The 18,241-nt window shown below is 48.8% G+C and overlaps 1 protein-coding gene across 1 annotated transcript in view; it reads left to right on the forward strand.

The window, feature by feature from the left end:
* SLC7A6OS (solute carrier family 7 member 6 opposite strand) overlaps positions 1–18,241 on the forward strand; it is a 46,071-nt gene that overhangs the window by 17,988 nt on the left and 9,842 nt on the right. Inside the window, exons 3-4 of the mRNA XM_088471896.1 lie at positions 1,434–1,634; positions 3,585–3,705. Of these exons, the coding sequence (XP_088328022.1) occupies positions 1,434–1,634; positions 3,585–3,705 (322 nt within the window). The remainder of the gene's footprint in view (positions 1–1,433; positions 1,635–3,584; positions 3,706–18,241) is intronic.

An 18,241-nucleotide genomic window follows, 5' to 3' on the forward strand; every position in this document is an offset into this window, starting at 1 on the left:
TGCTTATTAAAGCTGGCTAAGTACAATTTCTGCCCTCTTCATTGACAGGCTACACTCGCTCTAAAATTAAGCATTTGGAAACACCCCTCTAGAAATCCTGCGTTTGCCATTGAGCTAGCAGAATCACTGATGGATTTGATTAGAGTCATGTCATAAATGGAAATGCATTCAGAGTGTGTTAGTACAGGACATATGTCCTAGATGTAGATATAGTTGTCTTATTGTAGTTGTTTAGTTGCTGATAAAGTACCAGCCAATCGGCTCCTAACTGTCACTCTTCAAGCACAGCCTGTGAACTGACAGGAGCTGATTGGTTGATACTTTATCTCCGTCCATTTTCTCTTTCTCCAAGACCTAGTACATCTAGCCCCGTGTCTGTGCACCCTGTTTTAAATAATGAAAATTCACTTGATCTGTAGGGCTGCAGCGCATTCTGCCTGGATATTAGAGGCGATGTATGTGCGGTCAGTCACAACAAGGTATGGTTTTACCGGTGACTGGGTTATCATCCTCTTGGTTGTAGCGAGATTTCTTGATCTAAGGGCCTGATTCAGAGCTGAGCGCTCTGACCAGTGCCCTCCTCCATGAAAATGGAGCGGCCTCCTGGATGCTCGTATAGCTGTGGGTGACCACCCACAGCTATAGCGAGCGTCCATGATGATGGTCTTGACCATCGGACTTGCGACGGAGACCCTGCGGTAGGGTCTCCCTGCCACAAGCCCTGGAGTGATTTTGGCTCTATCAGAGCCAAAATCACTCCCACTGACATCACTAGTGATGTCAGTGGGGCCGGCTTCAGACGGTAGGCGTTCCCATGGGAGCGCCTCCGTCTGGCAGGCACGCCCCCGGCACGCCCACCAAAGGGGGCGTGCTGTCAATCAACATCGACAGCACGCCCCCTTTGGTGCGAGACCTGGAGCGATGGAAAGCCCGTCGCTCCCCGGGTCTCGCGCATGCGCATGACGGAGCTCCCTCCGTCGTGCACATGCGCAGTGGGGAACATCGACCCGCTTGCGAGCGTACTTACGCGCTCGAGCGGGTCTGAATGACCCCCTAAATCCAATTTGGTTTAATTAGAACTTTGAACAAGTGCTGCCCAACCCTTTCCCTGATAATGAAACAACCTCCTATTCCACATAACTTTAGTCAGGAGAGCCTTGTATTTCCCTTTATCTTCCCTAGCACTAAATTTATTTAAAATGGCAGTAGAAGGAACTGGCGAGTAAGGTAGCCATTAACATGACGATGTGTCATGGTTTGTGATGTAATAGTCTTAGCAATTGAGAGTTGCTGGTCCATTTTAATGCATGATAATTATATTTTTAGTTCTGTAACTTTGTATAAATGGAAGGAAAAAGGTAAATTACTGGGAACATTTACTAAATAGGAAACACTAATATAACGTTTTACATATCTTGTTTGTTTCGTTGAAGGACTGTGACCCAGAAACAGTCATGTGTAACTCTGTGAAGATGATCCGAGAGCGGCTGGCTGTGTCTGAGGCAGGACAAGGGTCAGAACATAGAGAGAGCGCCGATGAGTTTGTGTATGACATCTATTACGCAGAAGCCTCACCACAATACTGGATCCAGGACATCCTCTCTGTTCAGCCTTATGTTTATGATCAGGAATTGGTGTGTATAGATATTCTAAGATTGTCAGACATTACAGTGTAATAGATTTATTTATTTTTATGTTTTAAATGGGTCAAATTACACTTTCTGCTCTCCTTGATTTGGTAGAGGAATATGGCATGTACTCTGGTATTTGTATTAACTGGGATAGGTCTGTGGTTTTTCCTGTCCTACCTTCCACTCCCCGACCTTCTACTGTTGAATTCCCCCTCAGTTCAGATATCTGGGTATACGGGTTTCGCACGCCGCAGCTGATTATATACCTTTAAAACTTGTTCCTTAAATTGAATATCTTAGGACTTCCTCTCTGTTACTGTGTCAGTCTTATGATAATGTTACCCAAATGTTTGTACATTCTGCATAACTCCCCAATTTATGTTCCTTTCTCCCAGTTTGAGGTTATTAATCTTTTGTGTTTGGGAATAGGAGAGCGCGTATTGCCCATAAGACTCTCTGTAGGCCATGGGGTGAGTGTGGTTTGGCTCTACCTGATCTGTGCCTTTACTACCTCGCTGCTCAACTGACCCAATTGAGAGAGTGGGTTACTCCTCCAGATCAGAGAGATCTCCCTGTAGCTCTCTTTGCAAGGATAGGGTCGCATTTCACTCCTCTTCAGTTTTTACTAGCCTGCTGTTGGCTTGTACACTGCCCTCCTTTGTTACAACATACGAGTAGAGTTTGGTCAGATGCTGGTAAGATTTTGGGGGATGATGTTTTGGACCCCTGCTCTCCGGTTTGGCATAATTCAGCTTTTTTGGAGATCTGTGGGCTTGAGGGTAGTTCTGTGTGGTTATCCTTTGGTGTGACTTCTATTGGTCAATTATATCAAGATGGGGGGGAGGTTTGCATGCATTTACCTTTTCTTTTCCTCCACATATGGCCTCCCGGCACATTTGTTCTATAGTTATCTACAGCTTCGTCTTGCTCTCTGTGCACAGTGGTGGGATACAGTACCTGTCTTCTGAGTCCCCAGTTCGCTTAATGGTGCCTTAGTGTCGTCGGCTTACTTGTCTCTTCTATTCTCTTCTAGTGAGGGATATCTGTGCAACCTTAGAGCTTGCTGGGTTGTGGATTTGGGTGCTCTTACCGATGAATGTGATTCTATATTAAGTTACCCACGGAGTGCCACGGCGTATGCCAGGTTTCAGCAGATACAGCTATATATTTTGCATAGGGTTTATTGAACCTCGTCTCAGCTGTGTGAATTTGTCGGTTCCTCCTCTGATCTCTGTCCTAAATCCTCTGCTCCCACTGCTGGCATCTTCTAGAAGTATGTCCTGGGATGGCCTCTTTTTGGGCTAGGGTAGTGGCGTCTTCGTACTACGGACAATACCTTTCCTTTATTAACTCCACGTATCTGCATTTTTGGTCTCCATTTGGAGCAATCTCTCACTGTACCTTTACGATTATATGTGAATAACTTAATGCTAGCTAAGGTCTGTATTGCCCCCCCCCCCCCCCCCTCTCCCTCATTCTCCTCTTGGACAGCGTTAGTTAATGTTACTGTCTCCCATGAGCGATTTATGTATTGGAAAAGAGAATTCCCCTTACTGACTCATCTGTTGACCTTTCACTCAGGTTCTAGACTACAAATGTGTCTGTATACCTCCGTCAGCCCACGTCTTGTTATATGTACTCTCAATGATATTGTTTGATACTGTGATATTTCTCTGTTCGATTTCAGAGTTTATTTTATGGTGCTTATGTGACTTATATGCTTTCATATGTTATTTTTAATTTTATTTAAATTGTTTTTTGTATCTATATGTTTTTATTTTTTTGTTTTGTATTTGTGTAATTTGAAAAGTTTTATGAATACACTTTTAATTTGAGCTTTATTTTTTTAATTATTTGTCGCTAGCTAGTCCGTGTTTGTGCTTTGCTGCACTAAACAACTTTTGCCAAATCAACTGACCGGTCACAATCTCTTGTCCTTTTCTCACTGTGCAGGTGGCCGATGAACTAGAGCAAGATGACGTTTATGAAGATGAGGATGATGAGAATGAAGAAAACAACTGGAGGAATGATTATCCTGATGAAGAGGACAGTGATAAGGAAGAGAGATATATGGGTAATGCAATTTAATCGTACTATAGTATTAGTGTGTTTGTGTTCTTAACATGCTGTGCAAGACTGTGTATATGAACTGTATACATAAAGGTAGTGTCCAATACTGTTGATGTGGCATTTCTTCTTTTCACTAAATTATTTTTCATTTAATCCACTTAGGGTACGCTATACCAGGGCCCATACAGCCACCTTCAGGACTGCGGAAGATGAGTTGGGCTCGTCCTCTGCATGTACCTTAAGAATGCAGGGGGCAAGTCCTACTCAACCTCCACAGGGATCAGTGCATACATTCCTACCCTCCCGGAATTCACGGGTGGCTCACGATTTTTCGGGTAACCTTCCGCACCCCTGGAAGGGTAGGCATTTCTCCCAAGTTTGTTTAGTGAAGGGGGCAGAATGGGGGGCATTTCCGTGGCGATCGCAGGTCTCCATGTAGTGGGTGGGGCTTAATGACCCGATTCTTCATGAATCACGTCATTTGGCCCCGCCCCTATTTAAATCTGAGCCAATTTCATCACTTTACCGCGAGGGGTTTCATTACGCGAATTGTCAGGCCCCACCCCCCCATCGCCACCTTCCTGCTTCTCTTACCCAGGCTTCTCCAGGGAAGAGAAAAAGAAAAGTAGGCAAGTATGGATCAGTGTGATCACCAGGCGTTCAATGCTGTATTACAGGAAAAAGCATGGAGTCTAAACCTGGTTTCCATAAAGTCACAAGCACTCCCATTTGAATAAGGTGGATCTTCTCTTTGTGTAACCCCTTAGTAGCTATTGTGAGATCAGTACGCTTGGCTGTCAGTGTGCTGGTTGAAGTCATGGTAGTTGAGAGAAGGCTTTTCTGAATATAGAATACATACTCAGAGCTAGAAAGCATTTCTGGACAAGTAATGATAGGGTTTGGAGTTTCTTGGTGTGGAAAGGAGTTTGCTGCCAAGTCTTTCCAGCTCTCCCACTTATTCCTTTGCCCTGTGTTTATAAAGTTTCAGCTTTCCACACTTTTCTCTTCCAGAAGAGGGGGTACTCTTATGTGGAGTGCAGACTTTAAGATTCCCAAGGGACTAGTGATGGAATTTATGGTTCTCTGCAACTACTAATTTAGGACTTGTAATAACATGGAAAACCGTTTTTTTTTTGTTTGTTTTTGGGGTCCACAGGGATATCATGGGGATATTATGGTTGGAAGACCAGGCACCAAATAGTTAAAAACTTTGGCTCCCAGAATGCCTCGAGTCCTCCATATATACCCCTAGCCATAGGACTTCTGGGCCTGATTCAGAGCCGGACTCTCTGACCAGAGCGCTCGCTCTGAATCAGTGCCCTCCTCCCTAAAAATGGAGCGGCCTCTTGGACGCTCGCATAGCTGTGGGTTACCACCCACGGCTTATGCGAGCTTCCATGATGATGGTCGCGATGGTCAAGACCATCGCGACCATCGGGCTTGTGACGAGACCCTGCGGTAGGGTCTAGGTGACCGCAAGCCCTGGAGTGATTTTGGCTCTATCAGAGCCAAAATCACTCCCACTGACATCACTAGTGATGTCAGTGGGGCCGGATCCAGACGGTAGGCGTTCCCATGGGAACGCCTCCATCTGGCAGCCACGCCCCCGGCACGCCCACCAAAGGGGGCGTGCTGTCACTCACCATCGACAGCACGCCCCCTTTGGTGCGAGACCCGTCGCTCGCCGGGTCTCGCGCATGCGCACAATGGAGCTCCCTCCGTTGTGCGCATGCGCATTCGCCCAACATCGACCCGCTTGCGAGCGGGTCTGAATGACCCCCTCAGTTTGTTCGTTTGGTGCAGCAGGATTAGACGCACCTTTTGGCTTAGGCAGTCCTAAGCTTTCATTTTGATTTATTTTACTTTGGTTTTCTTTGGTTTTTCTTGAGTTGGCAGTACTAAGCGTCAGTATTAGGATGCACGGGCTGTGACTCCATCTACCTCCGCCAGGCCGCAACATCAGTAATTGTGCTGGTGATTTCATCGGGTAGTGGCTGAGCTTAGCTAGCAGCAATGCTGCGACCTGGACTGCAACGGGTGCTCGGAGGTGTCAAGTAAGGGAAATACTGGAAATTACGGGAAATCGTGTGCGGCAGTCCTTGCTTCTGGTGTAGAGACTCACCAGAAGCCGCTGCTGTAAGTACCAGGGATTGTCAGCGTCCTTGCTACACCAGTCAGGGCCTTTATAGTCTGACGCTGGGGATTGGCAGCAGACTCATATCTGCTGCTATGAAGCCAGCGTACCCAGTTGGTTAATGCAGCATTAGGGGAGGTAGGTTCTCCTCCCCTGACCCAGACCCAGTCCTGATAAATAGGTTTGCACGTCTAGGTTGCTCCGCCTGTCCTCCACGTGCATGAGACGCTCACGGTCCACGCTCAGGATACCAGGTAGCTACAGTCTCAGGAGGGTCTGGCAGTCTCCCTGTATACCTCGTCTGGGGTTAAGGTATACAGTGCTCTATATCCTACTATTACTTTGCGTTTGCTGTAGTTGATTTTGAGCTCATTGTAATATATTGCATATGTATGTTTAGGTGACTGTTTGTCACCACGAGACAACTTACCCGGTGGCAGCTCCTCCCCCCGATTCAAACGCAGTCCTGATGAATAGGTTTGCGAATCTGGGTTGCTCCACCTAGCCTCCAAGAACACTCTGGGTCCAGTGTGCACCTGGTGGTAGTTGGTCTCAGGAGGGTCTAGGTCAGTCTCCTTGTATACCTCTCCCTTGGTTAAGGTTTCTACTTCAGGGTCCATAGGATATCCACAGGATACCTTGGGGGTATAGGTGTGACGTCAGTCGCAGGGCACCAAAGAGTTAAGCTTTCAGCCTCCCAGGATGCACTAGGTCCCCCTCCTATACCCCGCCCCCGGGCCAAGGCACCTCAGTTTAGTTTGGTGCCCGGCCGGAGTCGGGTGCACCTGTTGGAGTGGGGGCTAGAAGAGCCCCTGAAGCTTTTTCTTCATGCAGCTGTGGCTGCACATCTGGATGAACAGCATGGACAGTCAGTCCTGACGTCCATGCTGTCTTCCCTACACCCCGCCGGTACCAGAACGCCGGTACTGATCCGGGGATGCTGGTGGGCGTCTGGGGTCACAGCTAGCGGTGACCCCAGATGCTCCGGACCATGGCCGGATTCAAGGGGGACAGAGGTAAGCAGCGGGGTCCCGCGGTGGGTCCCCGCTGATCACATGGTCCTAAGTCCCCAGGCAGGGGGCTCCCTGGGGACTGGCTGCAGCGTGGAGCCAGGCGACCAACCTGCGCTTCCACTACCCCCTGGGACAGCGGACCGCAGCAGAGCGGTAGCGCTGCGGCGTCCCAGGGGTTAAATGCATGCCAGGGGAGCGCGCCTTCCCTGTCTCACAGCCGGCGCCTCCCCCGCTGCACACAGCCCTCTCTGCACTGTGCTGACTGGTCCTGTGTCAGCGCTCCTCCCCCAGGCCAGCTTCTCTCTGCTCCTCGGCGGCCATCTTCTCTGCAACGCATGGTGAACGCTGCTGGAAGTCTGGAAGGAAGCATCGTGGTCTGGGTCCCCCCGCATACCTCTCCTCCGCTGTGGCTCAGGTCTGTGTATGCAGCGCTGTGTCCTACCAGGCCCTGTGTCTGTGTAGTTGAGTGATCAGCGCTGTTAGTGCAGGAATTGTTATTTCTCTGCATTGTATGTGACTGTGCTAGCGCTGCCTGTAACTATTCTTCTCTAAACTGTCAGCTTTATTACTGTCCCTGTTCTTTCTGCTAAAGCCCTTGCGGTGCGGTGCTGCAGGGTGGTCTCTCGCCTATTTAATACTTAATTGGTGAGAGAGGTCACATACGTGGTGCCATCATGTCTGAAAGTGATTTTCCCCTCCGGCTACAGTGTACCACGTGCAAAGTACCGTTAGCGGAGGGGGAGGGTAGCGCGGAGGGCCTTTGCCGGCAGTGTTTGTCCATGGCGCGGCCTATTACGGTTACAGCACCGGTACAGGAGCCGCCCTGGGCTTGTTTCGCTCAGGCGTTAACAGCTTTAGTGGGCCAGTTAGCTCCGCAGCCCGCGTTTACTCCGATGGGTTTGTCCCAGCAGTCTGTGGTGTCGTCACCCATGCAGGGGTTCCCACGACAATTGGTGGTACCCCACAGTCTCCCTATTTCCCCGCTCCCGGGTTCTCAGGAGCCAGCGTGGGTTAACTTCCTGACGAGTTCTTTACAGCACTTGTCGGATGTGTTGCAAGGGGAGTCTGTGATGCGGCCTCAAAAAAGGCCGGTGGCGTCTCTGTCCGCTCCTTATGAGGATGACGAAGGGACGTCTGATGATGGGGAGATTCTGGATCCTTACGATCAGGAACCTTTCCATACTAAGGACGCTGATGCTAAGTCCAAAGTATATATTCCTGGACTTATTCGGGCGGTCCGCACAGCCTTGGTGATTGAGGACGAAGTTCCCCCAGCGGCTAAATCTAAATATGCCTTTTTCAAAGATGTGAAGGGCGATGCCACAGTCTTTCCTCTTTCGGGTCAGTTGGTGGACCATTTAGAGGAGGCGTGGAAACAACCTGGCAAAAGATACCAGCCGCAGAGACGCCTGGCGGTGGCTTATCCGTTCGCGGATAATTATTTTGCTAAGTGTGAATCCCCTCCACAGGTGGATTCTCACGTGACCCGTCTTGTCCGTAGTGCCACATTGCCGATGCCATCCATGTCCTCCCTTAAGGATGCTACGGACCGCAAGGTAGAAATCTGCCTGAAGTCCGCTTATTCCCTTGCAGGGGGGGCAGCACGGCCGGCTATGGCCATTTGCTGGGTTGCCAGAGCGATGGAGCGCTGGGCGGATTCATTAGAGGCTTCTTTTGAATCCGACTGTCCGGCCGAACAAGCGGAGTTGTTTGGCAATCTCCGTGATTCGGCCACCTACATCAAAGAGGCGGCTCTAGACATTAGTACTCTGGTGTCTAGAATTTCTTCAGCAGCGGTAGCTGCTCGTCGCACCTTGTGGCTGCGATCCTGGAAGGCGGACGCAGATCCAAGAAAGGTCTGGAAGCGTTGCCGTTTACCGGAGAAGTTCTCTTCGGTCCGGATCTGGATAAGATTGTGGCCACGCTGGCGGCAGCCAAATCTGCTTGTCTCCCGTCGGCCGCTGCTCCTTCTGGTTCTGGACCATCGTCCTTTCGGTCATCTAGGGCCCAGGGCAGGCCCAAACCACAGTCGTTTCCTCGACAGGCTGGCCCTAAGAAATCGGTCAAGCCCCGGAAACAGGCATGGAGTACCAGACGTCCGGCCCCCAAGCCAGATGACAAGCCTGCGGCCTGACGGTCCGGGTCTCCCCTTGGGGGATCCCAGGGTGGGAGGCCGCCTGCTGCAGTTCTCCCGGTGTTGGTCGTTCACTACGACAGACACTTGGGTTCTGGAGGTGGTCTCTCACGGGTACGCCCTCTCCTTCCGGCACAGACCCCCGGCTCGATTCTTCACCACGGGTCTACCATCAGACCGGAACAAGGCTACGGAGCTGCGGAAGGTATTGCACACTATGCTCCAGGCTGGAGTTATAGTGCCTGTTCCATTCTCCCAGAGGGGCCAGGGTTTCTATTCAAATCTATTTTTGGTACAGAAACCCAATGGGTCATATCGTCCGATTCTCAACCTCAAAGCACTCAACAAGTCTTTGCGGGTCCCGAAGTTTCGGATGGAGACCCTACGGTCCATCATTCTGGCGCTGGAACCTGGGGACTACATGGTGTCATTGGACATACAGGACGCTATGGCGGTCATGGCGGCTTCTCTGCGGCTGCAAGGAGTCCGCATGTTGCCGTACTTGGACGACCTGTTATTGGTGGCAGGATCTCCAGAGCTCCTGTTACACCACTTGGACCTGACCATTGCACTGCTGCAACGGCACGGCTGGCTAATCAACAGAAGTCCACTCTAATCCCGTCTCGGAGGATTCTGCATCTTGGAGCCTTATTGGACTCGGGACAGCAAAGGATCTTCGTGACGGAGGACAAGATCTCTGCTTTACAGTCAAGGGTGCGCAGTTGTCTGCACAGCCGCCGGGTGTCCTTACACTCGGCGATGAGGTTACTGGGCTCCATGGTGTCGGTGTTCGACATGGTGGAATACGCCCAGTTTCACTCCAGACCTCTGCAGCACCTGATCCTGTCCAAGTGGAACGGGCTGCCTCAGTCTCTGAAGTTCCAGACGATTGTGCTCACCCCGGAGGTTCGCCTGTCCCTTGCGTGGTGGTTACAGACGACCCACCTCAACAAGGGACGTCCGTTCTGGGTTCCAAATTGGGTCCTGTTGACAACGGACGCCAGTCTTCGGGGCTGGGGAGCAGTTTCGGGTCCACACTTGTTCCAGGGCAGGTGGACACCGACAGAAGCGGAGCTTCCAATAAATATCTTGGAACTCCGTGCGGTCTTCAATGCTCTCCTGCAGGCACAGCGGTTTCTCCAGGGTCACCCGGTGCAGGTCCAGTCGGACAATGCTACCACCGTGGCCTACATAAACAGGCAAGGAGGAACTCGCAGTCGGGCGGCTCTCGTAGAGGTCTCTCGGATCCTGGTTTGGGCGGAGCGCAATCTTCCGGCCATATCAGCGGTCTTCATCCCGGGAGTGCTAAATTGGGAGGCGGACTTTCTAAGTCGCCAGGACGTTCATCCAGGGGAATGGTCCCTGCACCCGGACGTTTTTCAACTACTGGTGGACAGGTGGGGTCTTCCAGAAATCGACCTCATGGCGTCCCGGCACAACAACAAGTTGCCGGTGTACGGGTCTCGCACAAGAGACGAAGGGGCGTCTCTGGTGGATGCTCTGTCCGTCCGGTGGACGTTCAGGTTCGCATACCTGTTCCCTCCGGTCTCCCTTCTTCCACAGGTAATCCGGAAATTCAAACAGGAAGGAGGGACGCTCCTGTTGATAGCTCCCGCGTGGCCCAGACGGCACTGGTTCTCAGACCTTCAGGGTCTGTCCGTGGACAGTCCTCTGCGGTTGCCGCTACGACCGGACCTTCTGTCTCAGGGTCCTTGTCTTCACCCGGACCTGACTCGGCTGTCTTTGGCGGCGTGGCTGTTGAGACGGCCATGCTGAGGTCCTGGGGGTTTGCCAGCTCTGTGGTGCGTACCATGTTACGAGCTCGGAAACCGTCTTCCGCGAGGATATACCATCGCGTGTGGCATACGTTCTTCCAGTGGTGTCGACCGAGAGGTTATGCACCGCGGGAGTTTCGTCTGTCTCGGATTCTCGCCTTCCTGCAAGCGGGACTAGATCATGGGCTTCGCCTTGCTTCTTTGAAGGTACAGGTTTCGGCCCTATCTGTCTGGTTTCACCGTAGGATTGCTACAATCCCGGATGTGCGCACCTTTATGCAAGGTGTTCTCCGTATTCAGCCGCCCTTTGTTCCACCTGTGGCGCCTTGGGATTTGGCTGTGGTCCTGAGGGCTCTCCAAGGACCGCCGTTTGAACCACTGGGCTCAGTGGATATTAAATGGCTAACAGCTAAGACTGTTTTCCTTCTGGCCGTTGCTTCAGCCAGACGTGTTTCTGAGTTAGGGGCTCTTTCTTGTAGACCCCCTTTCTTGGTTTTTCATGGGAACAGGGCAGTGCTCCGCACTCGGCCCGAGTTTCTTCCCAAAGTTGTTTCCCAGTTTCATGTTAACGAGGAAATAGTTGTTCCGGCCTTTAACTCACCGGGTCTTTCCGTGGGTGAGGCCTCTTTGGATGTTGTGCGGGCCTTAAGGACTTATGTTGACCGCACTTCTTTGTTTAGGAAGTCGGACGCTTTGTTGTCCTCTATGGCTTCTGTAAAAAGGGTTGGCCTGCTTCAAAGCAAACTTTGGCAGCCTGGATCCGTATGGCTATTTCTGAAGCTTATCTTCATGAAGGCCTACCGGTCCCTCCTTCTCTGAAGGCTCATTCCACTAGGTCTGTGGGTCCTTCGTGGGCAGCTCGACGTGGTGCCTCGGCAGTTCAGATCTGCAAGGCTGCTACGTGGTCTTCTGTCCATACCTTCGTGAGGTATTACAGGTTTGACACCTTCGCCTCTCAGGATGCTTCCTTCGGGCGGCGGATTCTCCTTTCTGCACAGGAGCGTCCCCACCCTTAAAGGATACTGCTTTGGGACATCCCCAAGGTATCCTGTGGATACCCTATGGACCCTGAAGTAGAAAATATGAGATATGGTAAGAACTTACCCTTGTTATCTCTATTTCTACGAAGTCCATAGGGTTCCACAGGACTCCCGCCCTGTCGCACCTGTGCTGCAGATGGGCTTTGCTCTGGTCACCGGTTTTCCGTCTCCCTCTGGTGAGAATGTGATTCTTGTATGTGTCCAGATCTTTGTTCTCTCTCTTCCTTCTCCTCCTCCGGCCTATGGCTTGGTAACTAACTGAGGTGCCTTGGCCCGGGGGCGGGGTATAGGAGGGGGACCTAGTGCATCCTGGGAGGCTGAAAGCTTAACTCTTTGGTGCCCTGCGACTGACGTCACACCTATACCCCCAAGGTATCCTGTGGAACCCTATGGACTTCGTAGAAATAGAGATAACAAGGGTAAGTTCTTACCATATCTCATATTATATGGTGCTCTATATCCTACTAATACTTGGTTGCTGTAGTTGATTTTGAGCCCATCATTATTATATTTATTATGCATTGTATGTCACTGTTTGCTAGCTGCTGACTAACTATGGTTTTCTATCTGTCATATAACTGTGTCAATTATAACTGTCACTGTTATTTCTTCCTGAGTGCCTTTATATTCATTTAAGATTTTATGAAGGCGGCCATATTACTGTGCAATTGTTACCTTTACTTTAAACATGTCTAAAGATAAAGGGAAACAAGATGAGGAGCCACCTGTGTCATCTAAATCATGTGCGGCATTTGTGTCCTCACAGGATGTAAAGGAGGGTTTGTGTGCTGTTAGTTTTAAAGAGACACCTCACCAGTCCGGTTTACCTGTTGTTGGACAAGAGCCATCCTGGGTTGCCTCTTTTTCGCAGGTTATGATGCAGGTGGTGGATCGTTTGGCTAGTCCAACAATGCCTCCTTGTATGGGGTGTCCACATATCTTTTCATCTCATGGGCATTCTTCTATAAAGAATATGGAAAGCCACTCTTATCAGAGTATGGTGTCCACTCATGTGGATAACAGACAGATAGTGACTAAAGCACCTAAGCGTAAGTCGTCTTTATCTCAGTCTGTTCAACATATGGAGTTGGGCGCATCATTAGGATTAGTCTCCAGGGTCTACTTCTGGAGAGGATGATCATCCATCTACTGTGGATGTTGCTACTTTGGTGAGGGCGGTTAAATCAGTCCTAGATATTCGGGATGTTGAACCCACTCATAGTAAGGAGCCTCTTATGTTTAATCACCACCGAAAGGTGGTCAAAACGGTGTTTCCGGAGTCTGAACAGCTCACTGAACTTATTGAGGAGGCATTGGAAAACCCTGATGAGCGTGTTGTTGTTGTTGTTGTGAGAATAAAATCAATATACTCATTCCCACCTGTGGTATGCGCTAAGTGGGAGGTACATCCTTCTGTGGATGCTCATGTAACGCATCTTATGAAGAAGGCTACATTGCCTATTCCATCAGCATCTTCTCTGAAAGATTCCACAAGATTGAGTCTTGTCTTTAAAACTTTTTTTTTTTTTCATTGACTGGAGCGGTTACCCGTCCGGCTATTGCTGGATTCTGGGTAGCTAAAGCAGTTGAAGAGTGGATTGGAGCATTGGCAGATTCCCTACCAAATGCTACCAGAGAACAGATGGGGAATATCTCCAATATAAAGGAAACTGCTTCCTATCTGGGAGGAGCTGCAGTGGATGCTGGAATTTTAGCTTCTAAGGCATTGGCAGCATCCGTAGTGGCACGGAAAGCTCTATGGTTAAGATCTTGGAAAGCTGTTGCAGCATCTAAGAGGGTGCTGGAAGTTTTACCTTTTTATGGAAAGGTACTCTTTGGAGCAGAGCTGGATAGCATAATCTCTACTCTGGCAGCTTCAAAGTCAGCAGGTCTGCCATCTACATCATATAGTAGAACTAAGCGGGTTTCGTTTCGGTCTTTTCATCCTCAGTGGAAAACCAAAAGACAGACTCCCTCTAAACCAAATAGTTTTCGCAGGTCAAAGCGACAAACCTAAGGGGTATGGCCAGACTAGACGTTCAGCTGCTAGGCCAGACAGTAAGCCCTCGACCTGATGGAGCAGGCTGCCTCCTGGGGGTCCCAGGGTGGGGGGCCGACTGCTTCAGTTTGTGGATTGTTGGCATCAAACAACTACAGATGCTTGGGTCCAAGAAGTGGTCTCTCAGGGGCATGCCCTCACTTTCAGGAGACCCCAACAAAGGTTTTTTTGCCACGAAGCCTCTGTCGGATGTGGGCAAGGCCTTGGCTTTTCAGGAAGCAATTCACACTCTGCTGCAGGCAGGGGTGATAACTCCAGTCCCTATTTCTCAACAGGGAAGGGGTTATTATTCAAATCTAATGCTGGTCCAGAAACCAAATAGGGCATATCGCCCTATACTGAATCTAAAAACCCTCAACAGGTTTATCCATGTTTCCAAATTCCGTATGGAAACTCTCCGGTCAATTGTTTTGGCTATGGAGCTGGGAGATTACATGGTTTCCCTGGATATTCAGGATGCATATCTGCATGTTTCGATTATCCCATCCCATCAGAAATTTCTAAGGTTTGCTGTCCTTCAACAATACCAGTTTCAGGCTCTACCTTTTGGCCTTTCTACGGCTCCATAGTCTGCCTACAAAGGCACGGCTGGATAATCAATTGGAAGAAATCCTCACTTTCTCCAACACAGCAGATGATTCCTCTGGGAGCGTTGCTAGATTCTCACAAACACAAAGGATGTTTCTGCCAGAGGACAAGATTGTGGCTTTATCAAAACGAATACACAAGCTGATACGCAGGAATAGAGTATCCATGCTGTCAACAATGAAGTTACTGGGATCGATGGTATCGACTTTTGACATGGTGGGCTATGCTCTGTTCCATTCCAGGCCTCTGCAAGGGTTGATTCTCTCCAGGTGGAATGTACAGTATCATTCAATACGGGCCCAGATGATCTCTCTCCTCCAAAGGATCGTCACTCACTCTTGTGGTGGCTAAAAAAGGAACATCTAAACAGGTTGCTCATTCTGGGTTCCAAATTGGGTGCTCCTCACCATGGATGCCAGTCTTCGCGGATGGGGGGCTGTGACAGGTCATCACACTTTCCAGGGGAGATGGACAGATCAAGTAAGTCATCTGCCGATAAACATTCTGGAACTGCGAGCAGTATACAAAGCACTTGTCAAGGCACAGGACCAGCTTCAGGGCAGGCCTGTCTAGATCCAGTCTGACAACAAGACGACAGTAGCCTACCTCAATCATCAGGGAGGCACAAGAAGTCATGCGGCCATGAGGGAAATGACAAGGGTTCTCATTTGAGTAGATAGGTACAGAATCTGCACTAGAACAACAGTCTACAATTCTGCACGGGAAACAAATATATAGATGTACCCTAATTAACAAGCAGAGGTCTGGAGGCAGATATCCCTATTGCCAAATACTATAATTTTATAAGCTAATTGCTGTTAACTATAGAAGGTTAGCAATGCTCCCCTGAGTCAGAATGGCAACATTCAAAAAGAGAGAGAAGACTCTTGTTTGGGGGCTGGCCAGGATGCGACCAAGCCTAGGAGGTGAAACGATCGTCATCTGCCAGTACACTGATTTATAACACCACCGTTCCCTCTGAGATTAAAACCGCTGAATGCTACATATGCTGAGAGGACGGTGATATCAACAATATTAGTTAAGCTATTCTTTAATGTCTGATAACGTACCCTTATGCACATAGGCTGTTCTTGAGATGCTACCGTTACCCCTGGTCTGCAAACCTTATCATGGTATATATGTTGAGAGGGCATGATATAGGATGTATTTACCCTTATTCATTACCCTATTACTTGTGTTTCCTGCTTACCACAGTTAGCACCACACTGTTGGGTAGGAATATAATCTTACTTGCCTCTCATACTTTGCGCTCTCTCATCTGGACTCCCTGTTGCCCGTTCTGCACTGCCAATTGGTATCAGCACGGGCAGCCTGGTTCTTGTCCCGACAGCAGAAGTGCCGCTGCTACTATCTTTCACCTTTTGGGACCCCGCTATACTCTCTCATCTATCACCCTCTGCTGTCAAAGCAAGGTGCTAAGAAAGTAGAAGCAGGTGGGCTAACCTGTTCGGACCTTGTTCTTAGACAGCAATGTTTTTTTGACTATATGGAATTAGAGTTTCACAATACGTCCACCTTCGTTTGATATGAGCCTATTGGGCATGAATTTTGTGGTCTGGTGCCCCCCTTCCCTGCAGCCTAACTCTAACCTCCCCCTAGGCGTGCCTAACCATAACCTCCCGTGGGGGTGCCTAACCCTAAGGCCACCCCCCTCCCACGGGAGCCCCTAACCTGTCCCTCCGCCCCCCTCCCCCGCGGCTGTCCGCGAGCGGCTTACCTTCAATCGTTTTGTACCTTGCCGGGATTAGACAGTCTGGAAGCCAGCGGTCTGGATTTCGACCGTCTGCTTCCCCAGCTGTGGGCTAAGTGAACATATCTTACCCGACTGCAATGCTCCTGGATTAATAGCACTGTTTAAAAAAAAAAAAAAGTTTTTTTGTTTGAAATGCATTAATAGTTGAAATTTGAACTATAAATGTCTATTTGTATGTGATTAACCTTAGCTTTTTCTATAGACGCTCTGCAGTGAGCCACAAAAGTCATGGAACTAATGGGCCCCATACATCAGAGATGGATTGCCGCGATGCTGCAACCCGGTATCGGAGGATCGCAGAAATCCAACATGTTGGATTTCGGAGATTTGATGATTGTGATCAAAAAATTATCGCAATCGTCAAATCGGGGACACTTAACATGTCAAATGTCCGCGATCCGGCGACTGATCGCAGAACATCGATGGTGGGCGATCGGAAATATATCCGATGGCGATCGGAAATTTCCGATCGCAGCCCTACATCGTGGCGATCCGTCGCAGATGCATGGGCACCTTAAGAAAATCCTGTGATATACCTTAGCTCGGTCAGCTGGCTGTTAATTGAGCACAGCCTGACATCTCTGTGTCATCAGGCAAACTTTATCAACTGAGCAGCAATGCTCCTGGATTAATAACACTGTTTAAAATGCATTAATAGATGAAACTTGAACTATAAATGTCAAAGAATAAAGAAAATCCTTGGAAGCGATATACCTTGGCTCAGTCAGCAGGCTGTTAATTAAGAACCGCCTGCCATACCTCTGTGTCCTGTGTCATCGGGTAAATTGCATCAACTGAGCATTACAGGATACTAACACTGAGCAACACAATATTTACTGTTACTGTTTGATACAAATGTATCCTGTGTGATTGAGCTGTTTTTTTTCTCTTTGCTGTAGTAAAAGCATAAATAGGTTGAGACTCTAACATTTTCTCAACAGTCTCTTTGACCTTTAACCATCTAATCTATTTACTTAACCTGGCAGCAGGGAGCCCCCTTTTTTCCCTGCAGGAGTCATACTGCAGCAATTTGTCTGGACATATTGTCATAAGAAGATTATATATCATTGCTTAAGATTGCCATCCTTTCCTAATATGACTTTAAAACAAGGGTTTAATTATTCACAGCATATATTCTGAGTTCATTGTTCTAGGAGAAATTGACACAATTATTGTTAATACTTTCTCCATCACTATTTTTTGGTGCTGACTGCAGCACAAGGGTATAGTTATCAGTTTTTCACAGTGTGTGTGTGTGTGTATATATGCAAAATATTTTGCCTTGCCTATACGGCACTGCTTGATGGGACATTTACCCACATGAGCAACTATCATAATTTTTTTTTTTTTTTTTTTTTTTTATAATAATTATATTTTTCTTCCTCCTTTGCATTTAATTTTTTCTAGTTTTGAAATCAAAACTTTTTTTCTACTTATTTTAGTGTTGCCTATTAAAAGCTAAGTTTTAATCACATAATTTTTACATACATGTGCCCCCAAACAAGAGCCTTCTCTTTTTAAGGGTTCTCATTTGGGCAGAACGTCATCTTCCGGCCATCTCGGCAATATTCATTCCGTGAGTACTCAATTGGGAAGCAGACTTCCTAAGTCGCCAGGACATACACGCCGGAGAGTGGTCTCTCCATCCGGGGGTGTTTCAGCTCCTGGTAAACTAATGGGGTCTACCAGAGATAGATCTCATGGCGTCACTCCACAACCACAAAGGTCCCCAAGTACGGGGCCACGTCCAGAGACCCATCAGCAGCCTTTGTTGACGCACTGGCAGTAAGATGGGACTTCAGGCTGGCATATATCTTCCCTCCAGTTCCCTGCTTCCAAGAGTTTTCAGGAAAATCAAGCAGGAAGGAGAAACAGTAATACTGGTGGCTCCAGCTTGGCCCAGACATCATTGGTTCACCGACATACAGAATCTGTCAGTAGACAGTCCGTATCCTCTTCCTCTGTGGTAGGATCTGCTAATGCAGGGTTCCTGCCAACATCCGGACTTGTCCTGTCTAGCTTT

Source organism: Taudactylus pleione, unplaced genomic scaffold, assembly GCF_031769625.1.
Source record: "Taudactylus pleione unplaced genomic scaffold, aTauple2 ptg000117l, whole genome shotgun sequence".
NCBI classification, from domain to species: Eukaryota; Metazoa; Chordata; class Amphibia; order Anura; family Myobatrachidae; genus Taudactylus; species Taudactylus pleione.